This window comes from Anguilla anguilla, chromosome 18 (assembly GCF_013347855.1).
Source record: "Anguilla anguilla isolate fAngAng1 chromosome 18, fAngAng1.pri, whole genome shotgun sequence".
Classification (NCBI taxonomy): domain Eukaryota; kingdom Metazoa; phylum Chordata; class Actinopteri; order Anguilliformes; family Anguillidae; genus Anguilla; species Anguilla anguilla.
In genome coordinates this window covers 22,555,930-22,579,655 of record NC_049218.1, presented here as the reverse complement: position 1 = coordinate 22,579,655, position 23,726 = coordinate 22,555,930, and the positions used below count along the sequence as shown (strand labels likewise).

At 42.0% G+C, this 23,726-nt stretch overlaps 1 protein-coding gene across 1 annotated transcript; it reads left to right on the top strand.

Annotated features, from left to right (window-relative positions):
• On the top strand, positions 1 to 23,626 carry elovl5 (ELOVL fatty acid elongase 5). Its single transcript, XM_035401100.1, has 9 exons — positions 1 to 156; positions 879 to 951; positions 4,269 to 4,333; positions 8,567 to 8,754; positions 14,379 to 14,456; positions 16,291 to 16,462; positions 17,295 to 17,419; positions 19,646 to 19,780; positions 20,050 to 23,626. Exons 3-9 carry the CDS (start codon positions 4,270 to 4,272, stop codon positions 20,176 to 20,178), a joined length of 891 nt encoding a protein of 296 aa, XP_035256991.1. The 5' UTR covers positions 1 to 156; positions 879 to 951; position 4,269; the 3' UTR covers positions 20,179 to 23,626.
• The last annotated feature ends 100 nt before the right edge of the window (positions 23,627 to 23,726 follow it).

Here is a 23,726-nt window from a genome sequence, read left to right as displayed (position 1 = left end):
AATGGGGTGATATAGCAGAATCGTTCGACCTCGAGTCTGAGAACGGTTGCTAGCATTTTCTATTTCTGCATCCTCCAGTGTTGAGCTCCACTGCGTTACGTTCCACCTGGTTTCATTTTTCATTTCATTTTACCCTCTTTTGTTTGTACAGAGGAGGTAAGAAACAAAGTTGAACGTCATTTTCAGGACTGGGATCCATAAAATGTCATGAAAATGTTAAAATAATTTTAAGAAACCATTAGAAGTCGAAAGCTAACTTCCGCTGCAACTTATCTATGTAGCGCGTAGATCCACATTCACTTTACGGGCGTCATGCATGATAAAAATGCGATTACAGTTGTCAGCATGAAACAATTTTTTTTTGGAGTTTCGTTACACACTTTTGGACATGCATAAAGTTAAGACCATTTGTCCCCATTTTTGTGATGCAGATGGCAAGAGTTTATTAAAGACAGTTTATTAAATATCTTAGTGCGGTTAACTGTTGGTGACATGAACTGTAGGGAAAGGTGCATACCATAAACTAGCGGGAGAAAAGTATTGCTTTCAGTGATTTGGACAAATTATATGAAATTGTGCAGTTTGCATTTAGTTGGTGCATTATTTTCCAAGCGCAATACTCGATTTAGGATTTTAACGTTGTAAGGTCAATAACTGTAATGTCCGTTATGTGGCATAAAAAGCGTAACAGAATATGATAATTAATCGTCACTACATTTGTATAACATTACATAGCGGCACGCAACTGTATTGCGTTACTGTATATAATTAATGCTGCAATGACTGGAGTAAAATGTGTCGTCACTGACAGTGAAGCTTAGGGCAATGAGCCAGGGAATTCGAGTGTTTCTGCCTTACGGACCTTTTTTTCCACTCAGACGAAAACTAAGTCGAGCTGGTCGTTTCTCCTCTGGCAGTGGTTCCAAGGTTATTCATCTTCAAAGGGGAAAGGTACGTGATTTTGTTTCGCCTGCACGAGCACAGCAGATAGGCTATTTATGTAGAATAATATATAAATGATCATTGGACAATTTTGCATATTTCAATGATAACGTCACATGTAGCAACTTTAAGCTAACCAGCCTCACCTTGGCACAGAATAGAATACGAATCGAGACAGCCGGTTTTGTATTAGGGCTAGTTACCTCTGTCATTGTGGCGTTTGACTTGCACTGAAGCTGGCTTTAAGTACCGTAACGACGTCGCTAGCAACTTGAATAGCTTTTTTTTTTTTTTTTAATAGCCGGTACAAAGTTATAGGCTACTACGTTTGGGCGTTGTAATTGGGCATCAACGTAAAGCAAGTAACCTACATTACCTGATTAAGAGCAGACAGTCTTAACTAACGTTAAGCAATTGTTTTTGTAATTTTTGTTAGTACCGCCATTGCTCAATTAAATTCAAGTTAACTACCCTTACCGTCTATTTTAGCTGTACAGCAAGCTATTCGCTACGATTTGGATTATAGTAATGATGTAATATTGAAGTGATGAGTGATGTTATGCACTTATGAGTATACTAGCGAGGTGGTAGATAAACGTTTAGAACTACAGCGCGACATATTATTTGTAACCCACATCCACAAAGTATTCTAGACTAATTTTACATTCTTATTTAGCTTGTTTAGTCTGCGTACAATTTTGAAATTGAATAGCAACGTTAAAATGACTTCTCCCTGCTCACTGCTGCTCTCTCAGGTAATTTTCCCAGACCATAGTGCAGTGACTTTCACGGTTAGCAAGCCAAGTAGCATTTACCTGACATTGAGTAGACATACTATCATAGCAGTTAAAATTACGTTATATAGTCTAGCTGTATTTGACGTTATGTTGCTGTGCACCTTGACATTTGGTCCTAATTAAATGTCAGCTTGTCATTCTGCTGTTCAACGATCTTAGTTCTCTTACTCTGCAGACAAAATCCAACCTAAAAAATACCTTTGTAGTTCACATTATTAATCCATTTTATGAATTTAAAAATCCTCAATCATTATCTCCCTTAGACCCATTTTATTAAGTCTGATAAAAAAAGTACCCCAAGTTTTCCTAGAAACTGTAACATTCTATTCCTGGAGGCAGTTTTAGTGCGCCTAGTACTTTTTTGAAAGCTTTGGTGTCTTTATTGTAGTGTGGTTCCCAGAATGGCTTAAATAGTAGCCTATTGCATCATATCAGTAACCTTGTTTGATTTGTATGCAGTACTTTCTACAATATCCCAGCATGCTGGGCTTTTTTTTGTTTGTTCTTTTTTTTACTGCTACGGCAGAATGCCTAGATCCCATACACATAGTTGAAGGACTGCTCTCTAGCCCTTTTCAAATTCAGCACTTACTAAAATTGTTCCTCCCTTAAGTTTTTCCTAATTTGTTATTTCCCACATGCAGAACTTAAATTTAGCTGCATTGAATGACATTTGCCAGTTTCTGCCCACTTCAGGATGCTGTTTAAATCGTCATGGGTTACTTCAGTTGATTCCAAACCGTTTGCCAAACAGTGCTGACATTCATTCATTCATAATTTACAGATTAAATTCTTTTGCTACTAACACCCCTATCAGGTTCATTTATATACCCAAATAAGGAAAGCAGTGGTCCCAACACAAATCCTTGAGACCCCACTTCCTGCAGCACCTTGTAAAATGTGATCCCTTCTGCAGTTACACATTACATTCTACCATGCACCTAATTTTGAACTAACTCCTCTGATGACTAATTCCTAGTAAGGACTTGGCTTCCTCCAAATGATATTGAGAGAGGTTAGCCAATTATTTAAGTTGTTCTGTTTCAGCTCTCAGGAACTAATGTACAAGTATCATGTACTATTATCACAGAGTTTGAAGTGCCATAACAGCAGCCATGTAAGCTTTATGGCTTCTTGCTTGTCTATCAGCAGACGCGTTTATAGGCGAGTTTTATTGCTGGTGCAGAGGCTCTTTGCTGTTCTGTCGATGTGGAGCACGCTGAAGCGTATGCAGGTTTATAGGTCAAGACGGTAGCTCACCGGTGCTCTTGAAGGAAAGGTCTGTTGCTTTGGACCCTTTCACAGTTCTGCTGAAGATGGGGCAAAATGCGTGGCAATGGTGGCTTTGCTAAAGTTATTGAAAACATTCCCTTTAACAGGTTTTTCTAACTGCAGCCATCATGGCATAGTGATGCAGAGATCTGAGAGAACCGGAAGGCTAAATGTTTGATTCCTGGCTTGTGAGCTGCTACTTGAGCATGGCAGTTAATCTGAATTGCTTCAGTAGTTATACCCCCTTGTGAAACTACAAATAGCCTACTGTTTGTAATACTGTGTGTTTATACAACCCAAGGTATGCGGGTCTGTTAAGCAAATTAGAAAATTATGATCACCAGTTTTCTCATCCTGAACACCGAATGAACATGTGTTCTTTTGATCCCACCATTTATTTTTTTCACACATAAAATGGCTGGGCCCAGTCTAAAACGTACACTATAGGATTTGTGTTGTAAATTAGTAACTAGATTGGTGTTTCTGTGAACCCAAAAGAGTGATGATTTTATTACGATGTTTTAATGAGTTTGAAAGCGCAACGTGTGCGTTGGGTTCAAGGTCTGAAGATTTTGAGTGCAGGGGGCGGAATGTACTTGAGCACTCAGCAATTTGCTGTCCTCTGTGGTCCTCGCGTACAGCATAGCGGCTGAACTGTTTTATCTGTGTCTCCTGCACTCGGCTACTTTAGATTAGCTTCGCTTTGCTTCATGACGAAGCAGTGATTTTAGCTCGTGTTCTTGGCCCAAAGGCAGGTAAATCACGGCTTTGTCTCAATAAAAGGTCATTTGGCAGTAGGGCAGGGACAAACTGTATCACACAAGCCCATTCGCCTGCTCCAACTCTTATGAAGCTGCATCTGCACCTGTGATATTTAGAGGAAAACTGTTTCAGTTGGGAAATGGGCCTAACTTTTATCAAATAATGCCAGGGGGACATTGTGGTTTATAGTACCCCCGCTAGCAGCATTGTAGCTTCCTTTCTTTAATAATCTGCATCAGGCTGGCATTTACTTTTTGAATTTTATAGAGGGCTGGGGATAGGAGGACAGGGTGTGAGGGAGGGGAGGAAGGTGGTGTGCCCATGCTGGTTTAGGTGAGGTGGTTAAGATCACACTCACCTCCAGGGCTACGATGCAGTGGAAGGGGACGTCAGGCACCTGTTACCAGCCTATGCTAGACGTATTTCCTGAAATACCACGTGGCAGTGCTGGGGTGTGATTGATGCTTTTGCTCTTTTTCTCTCCTCTCTCTTCAGGATGGACATGGAAATGTTTAACCACAGGCTAAATACATATATCGATTCATGGATGGGACCCAGAGGTAAGTTGCGGAATACCATATGTGACGGTCATGACCAGAGGTACATCTGGATTGTTCTGATGTTCGGATACTCCCGGGTCTGAATATTCGGGGTACCCCAACAAAACCTTGCTCGTCCCCCAAGACCCCCTGTGTGAAGAATGACTCTTGATGGGAAAGCCATCTGCATTCAGGCATTTTCAGTAATGTCAGTTATCTTTACATTTTTATGAAGGGCTCCTCTTAGGCTGACCTTGATATGTATTGAGAAAGAAAAAATCGCAATATGGATTTTCTTTCAGCGAGTATTCACTCGATAGTACAGATAGGAGCTTGATAGTAGTAGGATTGTTTTTTATTCATAGAAAAAAATTGTGTTTTCAAGGAAAGACAATGGGAACATGTATGGTCCTCGGGCTGACATGTATGGTTTTCAGTAAGTTTTCAGTGACATTAATATGATACGATAATGAACATGCCTCGAGAGCTGGTGGAGTAAAAATGGAAAGAGTAAAGTGCAGAGTAAAATTAACAATTTTAAGAATTTGTGCTGTCAGCCTCCTACATTACGGCCTGCGCGCTACATGCCTTTCAAAGTTGGTACTTTACCCTTTATAGACTCTGCCCTCTCTCTATGTTGTAACTGTATCCCATCCATTTTCACCTGTCACTGACCTTCGTTATCCCATCCATTTACGCCTGCCATCGATTGACCGTCTTAAGCAAAAGTAGTGGCGAATATTGATTTTGTCTTGGTAAAATAAATATAAAGCAATACAAAATTATAGCTTCCAAACGGGTACCTTGAGCTGTAGGCATCCAGCTATCATCGATATGTCCAGGGTCACACATGCTATTTTTGGGCTAGAAAGGCCATTTTAGCCACACGCTACCCAGCTTTAGTTTCTGTCTGAAAATCAGTTGCTTAAGTGCATTGCTTATACAGTATTTTAATAGTTGTCCTGTTATAGGCTGCACTGTACTGGCTTATTTGGTGTCTTCGTTCTGTACTCTAAAGCTTTCTAAGTCACCCTGGAAAAAGCTGTCTGAGTTAATCAATATCATTATCAAAAATATAAGCAATAATGATATGGGTGTATGCTAGTTATTCATATGCACCACCATGTAAGTTATTCTGCGTTATATTTGCAAAGGTGAAAATCTTTTACTAAGCAGTGGTAGAGATAAGCTGTATTTACCATTTGTCAGCACACCTATATCTAACTTATCAAAGCATTGCAGCTGATCGAAGCTGTTTTTAGTGAACGTCATACTTTTCACTTTTTAACTGGTTGTACTCACAGGTGCAGACACTATTATCAAGATCAATTGCTTCCAGTCTGCTCGACCCGTTTTTGTTGGGTTGCATAATTTTGAGTGTGCACTGACGCAAGAATCAAGCAGTACTTCGCTGGTTTCGGAGCCAGTGAACAATCTTAACGGTGAACTTTGCACAGTGGATTGTTCTCTGCAAGGCTCATGGAAGGCTCTGGGGGAATATTAAAGACTTTAGCAGGTATGCTTTGCTTCAGTCTCTGGTCCCCCAGCACAGTTGCACTCCTGAATGTGGGGAAACAAGTTTTATGGTTCCCCCCCGTCCGCATGTGCCTGATGCTTCTCACACCCCCCCGTCCTGTGTCGCTGTCCCTACTTTAGCAAATGCTTGGGCATGGGGGTTACCAAGTTCTCCATGAAGCAAATTCCTTGTACGATTTGGAAAAATAAAATCAAGGATTTTGACACTTTTAGTGTGTCGTTCATTCTCAAGCGATCATATTAAAAAGCTTTGTAGCACCGGATGTTTCCCAGACATGCATTAAGCCTAGTCCTAGACTAAAACAGAAACTCAGTGAAGATCTCCACTGAAATCCGTTTTTAATCTAGGAGTAGGCTTAATCCATGGCTGAGAAATCATCCCTAAATAATTGATGCCATTGTAACCTGATCCTGGAAACAGAATCCACATGCTACTAAAAATGGTTGCGGTACGGGTTGGGGTTGAAAGAGCCAGCCAGCCTCAATGTAAAATACATAAAATTTGAATATTTTGGGGTTGTGTTTAAATGAGTCCAAGAGCATGCACGCCAAACACCGCCCCCCCCCCCCCCCACACACACCCGAAAGACATTTTTTAAAGAACAGCTATTAAGTAGGCTAATAATTTCTGGTGAATTCTAAGGGGAAAATACTATAGATTACTGATCAATAAGGCTGGGACGCATAAAATATTGCCACAGTAACAAATGCTTGAAGTTTCAGCTGAAGTACATTGATAGGCTGGTGCATTTAATAGCTTAATTCAGTCCAACACAGAAAGAAAGAGCATGCTTTTTTGTCTTTAACAGAACAGTAAAAATCGAGTGTTCTCAAATTGCATTAGCAAAATAAAACATGGTTACAGCATGTCCATTTTCATTTCTTTAAAGTTTGTTTGGGACAGTATGACAAAATGCAATGTCCTTGTGCAGTCAAGCGTCAAATCAGTTTTATTTGTATAGCACTTATACAGAGAACTGCCACAAAGACGCATTACACAGCAGCAGAAAAAGAGAAATAAATATAATAAAAAAACCTGGCCTGAAACCTCAAAAAGCAAGCACGGAGTAAAAAACTCCCAGTGGGGAGAAAAACCCTCAAACGGTGGCGAGAAAAAACTTTGGCTATAGAGGGGGAGCCCGTCCTCCACTGGCTGGCCTGGTATAAAGTAGACCTAGTAGTAGAATGTAATGTAACAGAAATGCAATAGGGGGTCTATCACAGCAATTGAAATGGGCTGAGCAGGCATTATGCAATGTAACAGAAATGTAATAGGGGGTCTATCGCAGCAATTAAAATGGGCTGAGCAGGTCACAGTTCAGGTAATAAATTAATCCGTTTGAAGCCACGTCAGTTGCAGACGTGGCAGATGGGGTGAGATGGATCCACAGGTCGACCATTCATACGTCAAACGTTCTGAAAATAATACTTCCGCAGAGGATGCACTTGTGTTTCCTTGCCCGAGCGATCTTCAAGAGCCTCCTAGCTTCTTGAAGGAGCATTTAATGGGTTGGAATGTACATAAAGATGGCAGAGCTTGATCGATTTCCGGGTCAGTCTCGGACCAAGGAGACAAGGACGGATGAAATAAGCAATTGGAAAGAGCCCCCAGCCCTGGTAATCAGTATATCCTAATCACATAATGAAATCCCCATATTTATTACATGACATTATTTTTCTCATCATCATGCTATGTTATTGGGGGGTTATTTGGCCTGTCCTGTAATATTGGCGGGTTGTACCAATCCCATCCGTCCCATAGATTATTCTCTTGGGACATTTATAATATTGCGTAATTAGGCTACATGTCTCTGTTCTGATCAATTTTATTTGAAAATAACTTGACAACTTGGTGCAAGTTGGCTTCAACTGTGATAATACTGAAAAAAACATGCCATACATTGTAGGGGTACAATATTAATGAGCTATCTATCTAAATGTTGTTTTCACTTAATCTGCATATTGCATTGCTGTGATGATGGAGAGACATATTAAAGATGAGTAGCCTACTTTTAAATGGCACAGTGTTTGTCTTATTGCATCGTACAGTGAAAAAACATTTGAAGTGCTTGTTTTGTCTCATTGGTTTAAGATGAGAAATGTACTTAAGATAGAAAATATACTGTCGTTGCAATAGAGCCGGGGTGTTTTAAAATCGTCAGAACATTGGTACATTCATTCATTACCTTTGTATCGATATTTTTATGTTAGCTAACAAGTTAATGAGTTTGCTAACTATCTGAGTGTCAAATGCACAGGCTTAATTGGACCTGTGCTTTCATTACTTAACTGATTCTGACCGGAATCCAACCCTGGAAAATTAATTGGATGCTTGAATTTGCACGTAGTGAGGGAATGAAAGAGAGTAACTTGTGCAGAGAGAACTTGTGCAATGGCGTATCTACATTTCTTCTGACTGGTGGGTGTATGACACAACATGAATAATTGCCTTTCCACATATTTTCTTGCCTATTTTAAGTTTAGTCTTATAGTGCTGAATTAAATTTTGCGTTATATTTTTAGGGGCTGGAAAGTTGGGGTACCCCCTGCCGCTACCCCCTGCCACCCAGTAGATCTGCCCCTGCTGCACACGGATGGCAACATTTGCTCTCGTAAAGAGAAAACATGCTTGGTCTTTCCTTCCAGAAGGTTTACAACTGCTGGCATGAACTTCTCACTGCTGTGCCAGCCGCTAATTAAGCTCCACGTGTGTTTCAGATCAGAGGGTCAGAGGCTGGCTCCTGTTGGATGACTACCCTCCAACGTTTGCACTCACGGTAGCATACCTGCTGATCGTTTGGATGGGACCAAAGTACATGAAAAACAGACAGCCCTTCTCCTGCAGAGGTCTGCTGGTGGTCTACAACCTCGGGCTCACCCTGCTGTCCCTGTACATGTTCTGCGAGGTAGGTCTTAAACGGGGGTCGTCTTTATTGTGTTTAGAAGGGATGACGTTCTGGGGGTGGAGAGCGCCTGCCACCAGCAAACAGCAGTCTCCAGCAAAAAGGGCTCTCGTTTAAATTCATTTGGTTCAAGAATGTCTGGACTCTTTCTTGCATTGGATAGTTGTGGTGTTTCAATACCAAATTTTGACTTCGATACCGATACCAGCTTTGGCACCCCGATATCAATACCAAATTGGTACCATGGTAAATTATTGAGAAGCAAAAGTTTCTCATAACATTATGTGAACCATGTAGGAATTGCAGCCCCTATACACAACCCCCCCCATTTTAGAAGACTTTAACCTCATATTCATCGTTTCATTTCAAATCCTGTATGCTGGAGTACAGAGCCATAACAACAGAAATTGTGTCACTGTCCAAATACTTATGGATTACACTGTGTTTTGGTGCTACAGAAAGGACCAGCGAAAGTAAATGAGGAGCTTGTGCAGAAAATGTGTCCTCCCTACTGAGCAATAAATTAAAAATATTAATGAAAATGAGCTGGCTCTCTAGATAATTGGGAGGGCTTTTTTTGCAGGAATAGCAGTGTTCAGTATTTCAGTGTTCCTGATTCAGCAGTGTTCTGTCCAAACTTTGCAGAAATTCAAGTCCTGCTAAAATAACTTCATTACCTCATTAAAAATTGTGACCTGTCTCTATCTTTAAATTGCTAGCAATGTTGAAAAAATACCCCAGGTAAGAGCCCCTATAATTTAGGACTAATTCAGGGTTACAACCAACTGTGCTCAACCCAAAAAATAAATTTCCATTATGTGATTAGTCAGAAGGTCATGGATTTGATGACCCTTCAGACATTATTTTCTGAAAAAAAGATGAATAATCTGTTGGAATAGAACCGGCACAGCTTGGTCCATGAGCCTGAGGCAGATGTGGCCCTCTGAGCCCTGCGGGATTGGGGGGCCTCTCGCTGCAGATTAGGGACGTCTCACTGGAGCCAGCCGCTAACACAGAAAAATGTCCTGCAGGTCACGAAAAACGCCACGTCATGTTCTGGAAACGTCCTGTACCAGAGAAGGCAAACAGAATTTTTGTTGCATGTGGGTCTGGGGCACAGAGGGAGGGATTACACAATGGAACAGTATGAGTATGTCAGAGCACCCCCCCACCACTACTGCCAAAGAGCACATCTGTACGGCCTTTAACCAAACTGTGTTTCTCTTTTGGCCTCGCCTAGCAGTAATCCCCCTCTGTTTCATCAGCATGCTTTATGTATTACCTCTTATTTTGGCCTTTCACCAAGGATTTCTGTGGGTGGGGCAGGAAAATCTGTTTTTATATCACTGTGAAGAGATAAAGAGGCCAGTGGTTGTCTGACGGAGTTGCACTCTTGTGCAAAGACCAGCCAAGAAGACAAAAAAAGCACTGAACTCCTGTTCCAGCCTGTCAAAGTCCTAGACTTGTCGGCATATGATACTGTATCTCTATGGCGGATTATAGTGAATCTGCAGGGTGTGCGATAGGGAAGCACGTTACCAGCAGCGATACCACTGTGTGACTGGCAGGGAGGGCCCAGTCTCACACCATTGACTCATCACTGGCTTTGTGACCAATAAAGCGGTCCAATTACAGGCTTTTCCACTGCAGGATGACTTAAGCACAACCGTTAGAAGCGAGTTGACTGTTGTGTGCGTTGGCTATTGCGTTACCTGTTGTGGTGTGGCACAGTGGGTAATGGGTGGAGTTTGTAGCCTACGCGATCGGAGCCCAAGGACACCTTGTGCCCTTCAGCAAGGGTACTTAACCTTAACCTGATGTTTCGTGACTATGTTGTATTTTTGTGTTAACACCTTGGTCCGTGAGGAACGACATTTCATTCCCATATACTATGTGTGTGGATGAATGACAAATAAACAAACTTGAACTTGAACCTAACCGTAAATATCTGGCTGCATCAGTGTGTAATGCGAACTGAACAAAAGTAGGTTTCGATAAGTGTATCTGCTGAGTAAATTATGAGCTGTGTGACCCCAGTCCAAATTTTCAAAATATATATGTATATTTTTTTCCCCGGCTGGACATGGCTGCTTTGTTTTGAAGGTAGAGTCAAAGGCAGAGCCATTCACACGGTCCTGTAACTCGAACACGCATATGAACAAGGCCCCTATTGAGGAGCTGTTTGGCACATGAAAGGCGCAGCTGCGGCACAATAAACAAAAGGGACGCGATTTAGCGGTTTCCATGGAAACGGGTCCCTGGGCGCGCTAGCTGTGGAGGGAGAGATGCTCGAGGCAAGAAAACCCAGGAACCCGTCTTTCCAAAACAAGTGATTAAACAGGGCCGCGTGCATCTCGGTTCGTTCACACTCGCCGGAACCTCGAAATCCCCTGCTCGGTGGGACTTTCTCTGGGGAGGGGCCTGGTTTAGGTCTGCCCCTGCTCAAAGGTAGCAGTGTGTGCGTCCCTCATAACACCAATAGGAATTTGAATTTGAAATTTGCCATTGTTAAACTTTGGGAGGCTATCCTGTGGCATATGGCAGAGATGACTGCAGTGGAGAACGGTGCTAGATGAACATCATTAGGCCTACTTATATAATTTTAGTATATCATGCATAGGGATGGGCACAAGTAATGGATGAATCGATTACTTGTCGGATATGTGCCTACTAAATCTTTTGTTCTTATGCATCTAGTCCCAGAGTCCCACTTATATGTGAGAGTTTGGCCTTGGTCACAGGGAGGAAAACAAGTTTATTTAGATGTGGCTGCAATCAGGTAGACAAGTTTATCTGACTCCATTGACCTGCAGTGTGGATGTTTGTGTGAATATGGGTTTGTCTATACGTTTGGGGTGTGCTGAAATAGTGGGTGGCAAGACTTGCACCTCAGAGAGCAAGACTATCTACTGCTGCCAGGCATTGATGTAATTGTTCACTGACATTAAGACCTTCTATCCAAGCAGGTAAAGGTGCTACTCATCTGGGAATCTTGCAAATAATGCTTTTGCGCCATGAAGAAGCAACTTTAACCTGAAAAAAATACTTTGTCCAGGTACCAAATTTAATATCTATCCCAGGGAGTCCTTACCAAGGTTACTCCATCTTGTTAATGAAAAATATCCCAGACTATGACCCCTCTATTATTTATCTGAAATAACACTAGGGTCCATCTGTACGCTGACCTGAACAGCTATCTCGGAGCAGCTGCACTTCTGGCTAGTGAACCTATCAATACACCCAGGAGGTGACCCGTTTACGGTGTTACCCCCAGAACCGTATACAAGGCCAATAGCGTATATACAAGCCATGAACGTTAGCTGCACTGAAAAGGGAAACAGTTTAAAATGGTACATTGACGATAACCAAGGATAGGCAGTTCCGACGATGCTGAATGGTTAACATTGTATCTACAAAGCAAGATGAACGATTCTATAATAGAAAAGACATACAATATAACAAACTAAGACAAAGACAAAGAAAAGGTACAGAAAGAGATTATTGGTGCATGCCCAAATTACAAAATGCCTGTACGAGAAGACTGTGGTATCAGGAGAACTGTTACGCAGATCCTCCCTGATGTTTCTTTGGACTTCCCTTAAATGGAATCCTGAGCAAGCCTTCCACTTTAGTTCCAAGTTCCAAGAGTCCCCACCACCACAAGACTCCTCCCTACTCTCCTCCAGGAAGTATACTCCCTCTCCCCTGTGGACACAGGGGAACCGTTAAAATCTAGTGACAGTAATAAGATACTTTGTACGATGGAACGTGACCTTATGCTTTTATCTGTCATTCTCTTAGAAACTTTTCTGTGGAGGCCTGAGGTGGTGCTCTTTCTATAATCCAAACACTTATGTAGGCAATACATACTTGGGATAAACCTCCCTATACCATCTTCTAACAGCTCACTGTGCCTGTCTATATAACATCCCTTGCATTTCAGTTATAGTTATTTAAATGATCCGTTCAGTTTGTGTGGGCGTGCAACATTTGTCAGTTGAGCATAAAATTATTTGCGTCATATCTGACACTGCGACTGTTTATTGTCACAGTAGACTAAGCGTTAAGACTTTATTATGATTAAAAAACGTGTTGATATGCTTTATGTGCACGTGCATTTTCTATACAACTTGTGGTGCTGCCCAGCCAAGATGCCTTCTAAAAATAGATTTTTCCTCATGCACACAATCGATTTGGAATCGATTTAACATTAACATTAAAGTCAAATGCATTCATGGGTAAAATGAACGTCTTTAATAAATATTAAACACCATTTAAAAGGCCTTTGAAGGTGTCCTCAAAAAGGACACTGCACGTGGATGGTTTTCATCACTATCTATCGTCCCTAATCTCCAAATCTGAAGCCCTCTCGATGACCTCCCTGGGTTCCAACCCACTCATTTTGTCTTTAGATGGCATTCTGTAAATGTGTAACAGCAAAATGCACGTTGTTTGTTATGGCAACGCAGAGGCGGCAGAACTGTGACAACTGTTTAATTTACACGGATGTGGACATTCTGTTTTTTTGTTGTTTTTTTTGGTCACCTAGCATCCAATTCCGGTGAGAATACACTCTGATAAATTGAAAACATGCAGTGAGGCATAATTTTGTGGCGCTGGCAAATACAGATAGGATAAAATCGTAAAATCCAAAAATGGGGAAAAAATAAAATGAAGCTTGAGAAAAAATTGAATGAATTCTATGAGGCACTGAACTTTTTGTTCAGTGCCTCATAGAATGTTCAGCCAACCCCTGTGATCTTCTGCACTAAACTATTACAATGCTAACAAGCTGTTTTCTTTTTTTCTTTTTTTTGTGCTCCCCACCTACTGCTCCCAAAAATAAATGGATGTGGCATGGGATGCAGATTTTGCTGTTCCCATCTGTGGGTGCCTGTAATTTATTCACCTAGAGGGAGTTATGTCTGGTTCCTGAACTCACGAGTATACAGTGTGCGCTTCATGCACCTGGGCCCTGTTCATCATGTCATCAGATTAGGCCCCGCCCAGCACCTCAGCACTGCGGGTCGGCAGTTAGATAACTCAAGTGAGCTAACCAGTGAAGGGCTTATTTGCCTAGTAAGCATGTTGTTGGAGGTCATTCACTGTAAGTGCAAACACCACAAGCTCATGGGCTGCTGGATGTGAGTTATGAACTCTTGCACAGGCTGAAACGGGTACGCCAGAGCAGAGGAGGAGTCTGCCTCTGCTGTGCATGTTCGGGTGCATGATTCAGTGCTTTTGAGGTGTTGCGTGATGTCTGATGATGATGTCTGTGCTCTGTGAACACCTGTCTCATTGTGTTGAGGCCTTTTTATATCCATTCTGCGTTGACCATTTAGCCTGTTTAGCCTTAGTTCCCTGAACATGAGCAGAACCTTCTAATGTAATAGAAATATACCTGAAATAATGCTGTGAAATGGATCAGAGGTCAGTAAATGAACCAGCATGCACCCAAATGAACGAGTGAGTCCATGAGAACAGCCTAGTTCAGTTTTACTTTAGCACCTACCAAGCCCAACCTCACTTAGCTTCAGCGCTATTCAAGCCCAGTCATGCGTATCTGCTGCAAGAAAGAGCTACTTGAAGTGCAGAGATGATTCTCAACGTCCCTTTGTCCTTTGCAGCTGGTGAATGGTATGTGGCAGGGGAACTACAACTTCTTCTGCCAGGACACACACAGCGCTGGAGAGGCTGACACAAAGGTAAGGATGAAATGCATAGCCTGGTAATGGAGAGAAACCTTCAGTATGCAAATGTGAAGACTGAATCCTTTAGGGTTGATGGTTGAATTTGAATTTAATTTACTCTTATCATAATGCAGTCATTTAAATTACACAGCCAAATGGTGTAAATGGTAAATGGACTGCATTTATATAGCGTTTTTATCCAAAGCGCTTTACAATTGATGCCTCTCATTCGCCAGAGCGGTTAGGGGTTAGGTGTCTTGCTCAAGGACACTTCGACATGCCCAGGGCGGGGTTTGAACCGGCAACCCTCCGACTGCCAGACAATCGGTCTTACCTCCTAAGCTATGTCGCCCCAGTTCTGTCTGATTCAGTTCTGATGTGGGACAGGTCTGCCCATTGCATCATTCAGAGCTTCACTTATACTACCAAGTATGCATGAATATGTATGTTATAATAGATATAGCTTGTTCAAATGTAAGTACATCTCCCTGTGTAAGGGGCTAAGCAAGTTGTCTGATATGGGTCATAATAACGCTTAAGACTCCATTAGGACCACGTTGGAAATGTGTTGAACACTTCAACATGTTATCCTCTGGACTGTACAATGTGTACATATTTTAAGCCAATCATTCGACCCCTGTAGGACCCGTGTTCCTCGTGAGAACGAGGAAGTTATCCATCTTTCCCTTCCTAGGCCCAGGAAGTGGCCATTTTGTACCAATATCCTCATCACATATTTAGTTGCCAGCAATGGAGTGGTGATTCATTATTTAACTAACTACTCTGGGGTAAGTGGTTGCCAGATCTGGCATCCAGAATTGGCAGGAACACTGCGTTCCCAGTGAAACGTTTTAGCAGAACCACCGGCTTAGTGAAAGCCTCACTGCCTTGGGGCTTCCTTTCATTTCTATGTAGTTTACAGGTAAGAATGCCCCCTACTGGCTTGCTATCAAAACTTCAGTAGCAGGCAATGTATTGGTTTTTTAAAATGAGCTTTTCTTATATTTTACAGCTTTTATTCCTGTTAACTTCCATATATTCCTGTTAATTCCTGTATTTTCCCATGGAAAGTTTCTACCCCTGAATATTCCTGAGATTTTGTAAGCCTAGTTGATATTATGTAAAAAAAAAAAAAATACAGTATATCCTGTTTTCTAAATAATTGCGATATGTTTATTTTTTCCTGAAGTATTTTCGGACTTTCAGTTTTCTAACAATGAGCTGTGCTCAGTTTCGTAAGCTGTATTGTGTAGCTGTGCGGTTTTGATAAGAGATCAAACGCATTCATTGTTCAGCTCACTGCAGCCCCTTTGGCACTCTCAGTTCATATTTAATGCTGCAGTCCACAATGTCTGAATAGCGTTATCCGTCCTCGAGGTCAGGTCTGAATAACGTTATCCATCCTCAAGGTCATTGCATTGGCCGGCCCGGCCTCGGGACAGTTTAGCCTGAGCGGGTTTGTGTACCTTCCTGGCTGATAAGCCACACAGTGCTTTATCGTCGCGGTGTAATCAGGCAGGACTGCCTCTTTAAAAAGAGGGGCGAAAAAACTCTGGGACAAGGAGAAATAACCGTCGTGAAGCAATGTGTAAGCACATCACAGCCCCACTGCGATGAATATGGGGTGAATAAATAGCACAGGTGTGCGACTCGGTGTTCACTGCAGCTTTCGGGCTGACGGTGACTTCTCTCAGGGGGTTTCTGTTCGTGTGGTTTTTTGCGTTGGTGTCTTGTCCACACACCTGGGCGAGCTGCCGTGCCCGGCTGTAGCAGTAGCCGTGTGCGGTGTGGCACCCGAGGGGCCGGTTTACGCTGAGCCTCACGTCCTTGTGTCCTTGCGTCCGCGCAGATCATAAACGTCCTCTGGTGGTACTACTTCTCCAAGCTCATCGAGTTCATGGACACCTTCTTCTTCATCCTGCGGAAGAACAACCACCAGATCACCTTCCTGCACGTGTACCACCACGCCAGCATGCCTAGCATCTGGTGGTTCGTCATGAACTGGGTGCCGTGCGGACACTGTGAGTGCCTCCCGCTCATCCCCCTTTCTGCCCCCCTGCCCTGTCTGCTACTTCCCCTTACCCCATCCGCCACTGGCCCTCGCCCCATCCCCCGCTGCCACCATGTGCTCTACAGTGTGCCCCCTTGCCTGTCCTCTTCTACCCCTTACCCTGTGTACATTCGCTGCCAGGCCTGGGCATTCAGGCTGCTATGTACCAAGCACATTTTCAAACCTACTGGACTGAGGTAGGTCAGTTTGCTCCGTGAGCTTGGTGATGTATTCATGCTTGTAAGAGGATGGCTGAGGAAGTTATTATCGGTGATATGTTGTGTCCAGCAGTAGAAAAGACTGATACTTCCTTAAATTGGTTTCCCTATGACCCTCCGTCTGAATTTCCCCAGAACTGGACACTTGTGTCTGTTCTGAGAAATACAAGATTCTGATTAGAGACTTCTGGTCTGGTTTGCTGTTGCGAAGGGCAATTAAAAAAAACGTTCAGTCTATGCAGCCTTTGGGGTTTTTATGATTCATCCATTTCTCACACATGATGATTCATTGGTTTCCTGGTTTATTTTAGCAGTCAGTACTGTAGATATGAAACTATCTCTTCAAATAACCTCTGAAAATGACACATCCTGCTGATCATTAGCTGTAATTATGCACCGTTCAGCTTCTTTTAATCAGCATAAATGAAATCATAGTCATTCATGAGCCTTCTTCAGAGTGAAGTTTGATAGTAAGATACCGCATATTAAAAGATTATGTGATTAATGCGTACCCTCAGTGAGATTGCAGAGCAAAGTCTGAGTTCCACCGGGCGGAGTCTTACTCTCATGCGTCTTCCTCTCCAGCGTATTTTGGCGCCTCCCTCAACAGCTTCATCCACGTGCTGATGTACTCGTACTACGGCCTGTCCGCCGTCCCCGCCCTGCGGCCCTACCTCTGGTGGAAGAAGTACATCACTCAGGGTCAGCTGGTGAGTCCCATTTGTCCCCTGTACAGGACAGCCTCCCGCACTCTTCAGACTCCCTCATTTTTCCTGTACTAGCACAAAGAGACCCTGTTACTCCAAATGCCACGACTCCACTTGGTTCTGAAAATACTGCAGCGGAGGTTTTTCTCTCTGGCTGTATATACCGTAGTAGGGGCCCCTCGTCCATTAGGGTTGACCCTGTAAAGACAAAGCAGTGCAAAGAGCAGGTGTTTTCTGGGTGACTGATGAAGGAGGGGGACGGGAATGAGGAAGGATTCGGAGAAAGAAGAGATCAGGGAGAGAAAAAAAGCCCAGCGCTCCGTCTCGACCTTCCTCCACGGTCAGCAGACATGACGCAGAGGGAGCTCTTTAAATTATTGCCAGGTAATGCTAGACACCAAATGAGGGCGTCTTTCAGCTGTGAAATGCACTGCTGTTTTTCGCAGCAGTACTGAAAGGAGAACACCGGCAGTAAATAATGTGGCCCAGTCTGTGTGTGGGCTCTGTATGAGTTAGGGTGAGTATATGTTCCGCTATAAAGATCCCTCCCCCTTTAAAAAGGACAGAGCCAGTGTCCAGTCACACAGTTGCACTTGGCTCGTTTCATGTTTAAACATCCAGTGTTACGAAGGTGAAAATCTGATACTAAAGCACACAGAGTACGACAGCTACGGACTGCAGAGTGTACGGAACCACTCTTTTTTCTGGAGCCCTTCCAGTCACTACTTTTCGGTCCTTACTCTTTGCTCTGCTCCCTTACAATCCAAACAAAAATGCATCGCGTTGCTGTTTCACAGGTGTGTTTTTCCAAACCTCTGCCTCTGAGTTTGTGTGTGGGTGGTGGGAACAGCGCAATGTTTTTACTTACTCATTCTAGTTGATGTTGTTGTTTCATTTATAGCGTTATCCAAGGCTATGGTTACACTAGTCACACAAATGCGACTTACATGCAACTTCTAAGATCCGAAGGCGCTAGCCTGGATTTAGGTGACAGGTCAAAATTGGATTTTGTTTTGCATTTTGGATTGGTTCTGCCAAACCACATGGCGAGGTGACCTAGGTCACTTTGTGTTCAGAATTTCTTAGTCTGGACGTAATCGGGCATCTCAAAACGCAGGAAAAACGTCAATAGACACGTCCACGCTTGCTGGAGTTGTCTCTCTCCAAGGCTTGTGTACACGTTGGGAATGGAGTAGAGGGCATCCGGACACCTCATAGACTACATGTCCCACTAATGCTTTGCTCACCCCAAACAAATGAACAAGGGCACGGTAGCACGACCCTGCGGTAAATCCCCAGAGCTCTACAGCCACGTGCTTGTGCACAGATATGGGGGCACAGAGATGAGCGGGCTGACGGTAGAGACAGGCCTGCAGCTGCTCACAGAGGGGGCTGAAGGTGTGCTTTCACATATGGAAATGAGAAGCCAGTCAGAGTCTGTGAAATTACACACAGTATGGTTCCACCAGTGCTGGCTCTACGTTCACGGGCTTGGACCCGCGCACTCCTGCCAACTGAGACAGCTGATGCTCCCAGACCTGCACACAGCTCACCTCATTAGTGCAGGCCTTGTGCAGGTCCCGCCTCCGCTACACCATCTGACCAATGACAAGAATCACTACCTCACAAACACCAATGGTGTTTCCTGCTGTTTTATTTACTATTTAAATATCGCATGGGATCATGAAGTCCCAACTGCGATCTGATAACAGAGCTCAACTCGCAGTGAACTGTCAAATGTGGCCTGTGACCGGGTGTCGGAATTCTGATTCTAGAAGTCCCATGATGTGACTGGTGTAACCGTAACCAAAAGCACCTAGAATATTTGAAATGGTATTCATCTTGACACACACAACATTACTAGTGTTCTACTAGTAGTGTTAAATCAACTAGTGTACAATATGTACCCTATTAAAATTAAAAATGCTTTGTTAAGGTTGATTTCATACTGAGCATTTTTCTGCTTACCATCAAATGTATAAAACGGAATGGCTTTGAACTGTTGTAGAGCATTCCTCTGTATTTAAGGCTTGTACTTAATTTATACTTTAACACACACGGGGCTGTTATTAAAATTAAAAGACCATTTAATCAATAAATCTGTAAACAATTCTAAAAGCAAACGGAAGCATTTTCAGTACAAAGCAAAACAAAATAACGAACATATATGCAAGGTTTTAATTTTTTACTACTGAAATGTAAAATTCTTCTTCCTTTTCTTCCATCTAGATCCAGTTTGTGATGACCATGATTCAGACTAGCTGTGCTGTGGTCTGGCCTTGTGGGTTCCCTAGAGGCTGGCTGTACTTCCAGATCAGCTACATGGTCACGCTAATTGCACTTTTCTCAAACTTCTACATACAGGTAAACTACGTTCTGTGCGCATTAGTACACAGTACATAGTCTGTTATGTTGTTCAACCGAAAGCTCTACTAGATATTACTCCGCTTCAGTGAGGCTACTGAATCTAGATGAAATATGATGGATGGCTGGTATTTTCATTTACATAACAGGCATTGTCAAAGGAATTCACTGTCTTTTATGCTTAAGTCACTGATTTTTTTATGGAAAATCTGTCCTGGCCAATTACATGGTGTGATCTGCTGTTGTTTCTCCTCCTTGACCTGTTTCAGACCTATCAGAAGCAAGGAGCCTTCAGAAGGAAAGAGCATCAGAACGGCTCTGCGGCGGCCATGAACGGGCATTCCAACGGGGTGTCGCCCGCTGAAGACCTAACGCGTAGGAAACTGAGGGTAGACTGAGACGGCACCAGCCGCCGTCCGCCTTAGAGTCAAACCTCGCTGTCTTGACACATTAGTACACATCTGCGTACATTTGCTAAGAAAGCCATGTAAAATTTCTTGATAAAGAGATTAAATTAAAAGTATATTATTATCCAATGTAGACAAAAAAAAGCCAAAGCAATTCTAATCTTCAAGAGATTCCTTTAAACATTTTGCACATCACAACCTGTTTATTATTCATATTGAATTTAAAAACCGTTATGGTTAAAGTAGAAATATATTTTAGGAAAGATTGTACATAGACCCTAGTGACACCTGCTGCACTGAAAGAGTAGAGTACTTTCTTTTTTGAAGAGGTCGGGCTTTGTGATAAGTTGTAGCTTGTCTAAAAGAAAACGCAAACGCTCACACGGTCGAAAAGCAGCATGACCTTTTATGCAAAAAGTAATAACCATAGTACTTCACAGAGCCTGCGCATAAAATACCACGCAAAAGCACTTCTTTTCTGTCTAAGTAATAGTTTAATACCAACATATCTTGATAGACACCGTCACCACGAATATCTGTCTGATGGTAGAAAGTTATGACTGAGTCCCTGACATTTTTTTCATCTGTTTCTTCGGATTGCTAATTCTGTGTTTCTCTAGCACTAACGGTAATTCCATAAAACATTTCCATTGGTTTCCAGTTTTATGAACCACAAACATAATAAGGCTGTCTACAGTATTTTACTTAATCTGATGGGTGATTTTCAGTGAGGGTTGTTTTCTGCTGCTGCCCCCTTGTGGCCCTCCAAGGAACTCTACTGTGTGAAGCCACCAGTAACAAAACGAACCTGTTATCCTATGACAGTGGCTTCCAAAAAAAAGAGGCTAGTAGTAACTCTAGCAAAATTTAAATTTTCTATTAAAGTGTTTTAATTATTATGTTTTAAGAATATAGTAGCTGTAATCTATATGAATGTTTACATGAAATGCAACAACTATGCGCCAGTGAGAATCATGAAGAAATAGAGATTTATGTTTTTATTTGGGTATCGTTGGAATACTTTTTAACACTATACCTTGTAAGAAGTCTGCTAACGTCCTTAATGCACAGATTGATAGCACTTAATGTATATTGCCAAAGCGTGGACATTAAGTTGATTGAGAATGTAAAGATTCTGAGAGAACAACGTACGGATGAGTCTTGATGTTGTGAATTGTAACTTGATTTGAAGCTTTACTCAGGAGAACTGGTTCCATGCCAATTACAGCTAAACCCATATTCAGGGCTTAAATATTCAATTTAAAATATATAAAATTTGGTTTTGGGAATGGGATCATTTATGATGATTATGAGGAGGATGATTATTTTTTTAGTAGTGAAGTTAGTAGTACAATTTTTACTATGTTTTGCTGAACAATAAAACCATCCAAAAGGGCTGTGGCCCTTTGAGATGAGGGACTCCATGCATTTCCAGACATCTGGAGCCATTTGTGTGGGAAAGAGTGAAACGGCCAGTCCCTTGCTACAGTAAATGCACAGTGAGCTCTGTGATGTTTGGGATAGACACATTTTTTTCTTGATTTGGCTCTGGGCTCCACAATATTAGATTTGTAATCAAACAATGCACATGTGGTTCTCAGCTTTTATAAACGGCATTTTATACATTTTTGGTTTCACTATGTAGAAATTGCAGCATCTTTTATACATAGCCTCCCCATTTCAGGGCCCCATAATGTTTGGGACATTATAATGTTATGTAAATGAAAGTAGTCATGTTTAGTACTTTGTTGCATATCCTTTGCTTGCAATGACTGCTTGAAGTTTGTGACCCGTAGACATCAGCAAGTGCTGAGTATCTTCTCTGGTGATGCTCTGCCAGGCCTGTACTGCAGCGATCTTCCACTCCCTGCTTGTTTCAGGGGCTAGGCGCCTTAGTATTTGTCTCTTCAGCATATGGAACACATCTTCAATTGGATTCAGATTGTTTGGCTGACTTAGCCAGTCAAACATTTTCCAGTTTTTGGCTTAGAAAAACGCCTTTGTCGCTCCAACATACAACTTTATACATACAGAGCCAAATCAAGAAAAAAATATGTCTTTGTCCCAAAAGTTATGAAGCTCATTTTAATTAACATAATTCCAGAAGTGAAGAATTATCTTTCACTTGTCTTCAATTTGCAAATTACTGATTTGATTTTTAAAGATTTTTAAGGTCACCGATTAGCATGTAAACATCTCTCTTGCCTGCTCAGACTGTCTAAGACTAAGAGTAGAAAGGACAAGGGACATTTAATACCCACAGCTTGTTATTGTTTGTTCCATTTGATTTAAATTATCCTATCTCTTCACTTCTGAATCATTTGAAAAAGATTTTTTTCGAGCTGAAATTACAGTTGAATTCTTTGCGAATGAGAGATCATCAGGTGACATCTATGTATCCGGGTGACGGCTGTGTATCAATCTCTGCAGTAACACTAAACTTTCCTGCACGATTAGAAACGAAACAGTGAAAATCAATGCCATAACCCTTCGGAACATATGCAAGCAAGTCACCCAATATTCTTAATATTTAATGAAGTGGTTCTTTTTTTAGCTGTGGGCCTGGAGCAGTTTCAAAACCAGCATATTGTTTTTGATTTCATTCCTTGTTCTAAATCCTCATTGTTTCCAGATGGAGATGGATCTCATCTGAAACTTTCTTACTCTAAATAGACAGGATAGGATCAGTTTGTTTTATTATACGTATTGTCATACTGTGTGCATTGCTCTGTATGAAGTATTGCCTTAATAGCTGTAGGCGTTCTGTGTCCACAGTCTTTTAAAAATCATTTAACACATTTGTGACCGAAAAACTGATTGTAGCTTTCAAGGGAACGGTCCTATTTTGTTATCGTCCACATCGTGTGATATCTTGACAAAGGTCTTTGGACCAAAGCATTAACTTAATGAAAGCAGAGATCATTTAAACAATGTATGCAGAAATGAGGTGTTCATTTTGGATCTTATTGTCCACGTTAAGCTTAATTATTAACCGCGAGGCCAAATCAGCACTGTTTGCAGTAGAAATGTGTGTCTTTGATTTGATGGACAGGGTAGTGTTCCTCTGCAGCAGGCTGCAATGCATCAGCCCCATCTGTACACCAGTATGGATTCAGATCTCTGCTTGTGCTACATACTTTGTATCAATGGCCCAAATCTTAACCTTGTGAGCCAACCATCACTCTGTACTGGTAAGGACGAGATGTACAATGGCATATTATGAATCAAATGAAAATAATGTGTATGTAGCAGAAGCACTTATCTTTTATCTTTTTGTCTTCATTTTTTTCTGAGATTATTTTTAAAAACCCACCAGGGGTTTAAGCCTAACCAGAGCTGCACTGCATAACATTGTAACAGCATTAGTAGGAACAGATGCACCACTGTTGTACTGTTGTGAAGTCACTGGGATTTGAATAAATAAAATGCATTAATTGCCTTCTGTTCTTTATGATGGGGGATGGGGATGGGTTTATCATTTATTTGTGATAATTACCACCCAGGTAAAAACCTGCACTTACTGATAGCTGTAAATTGGG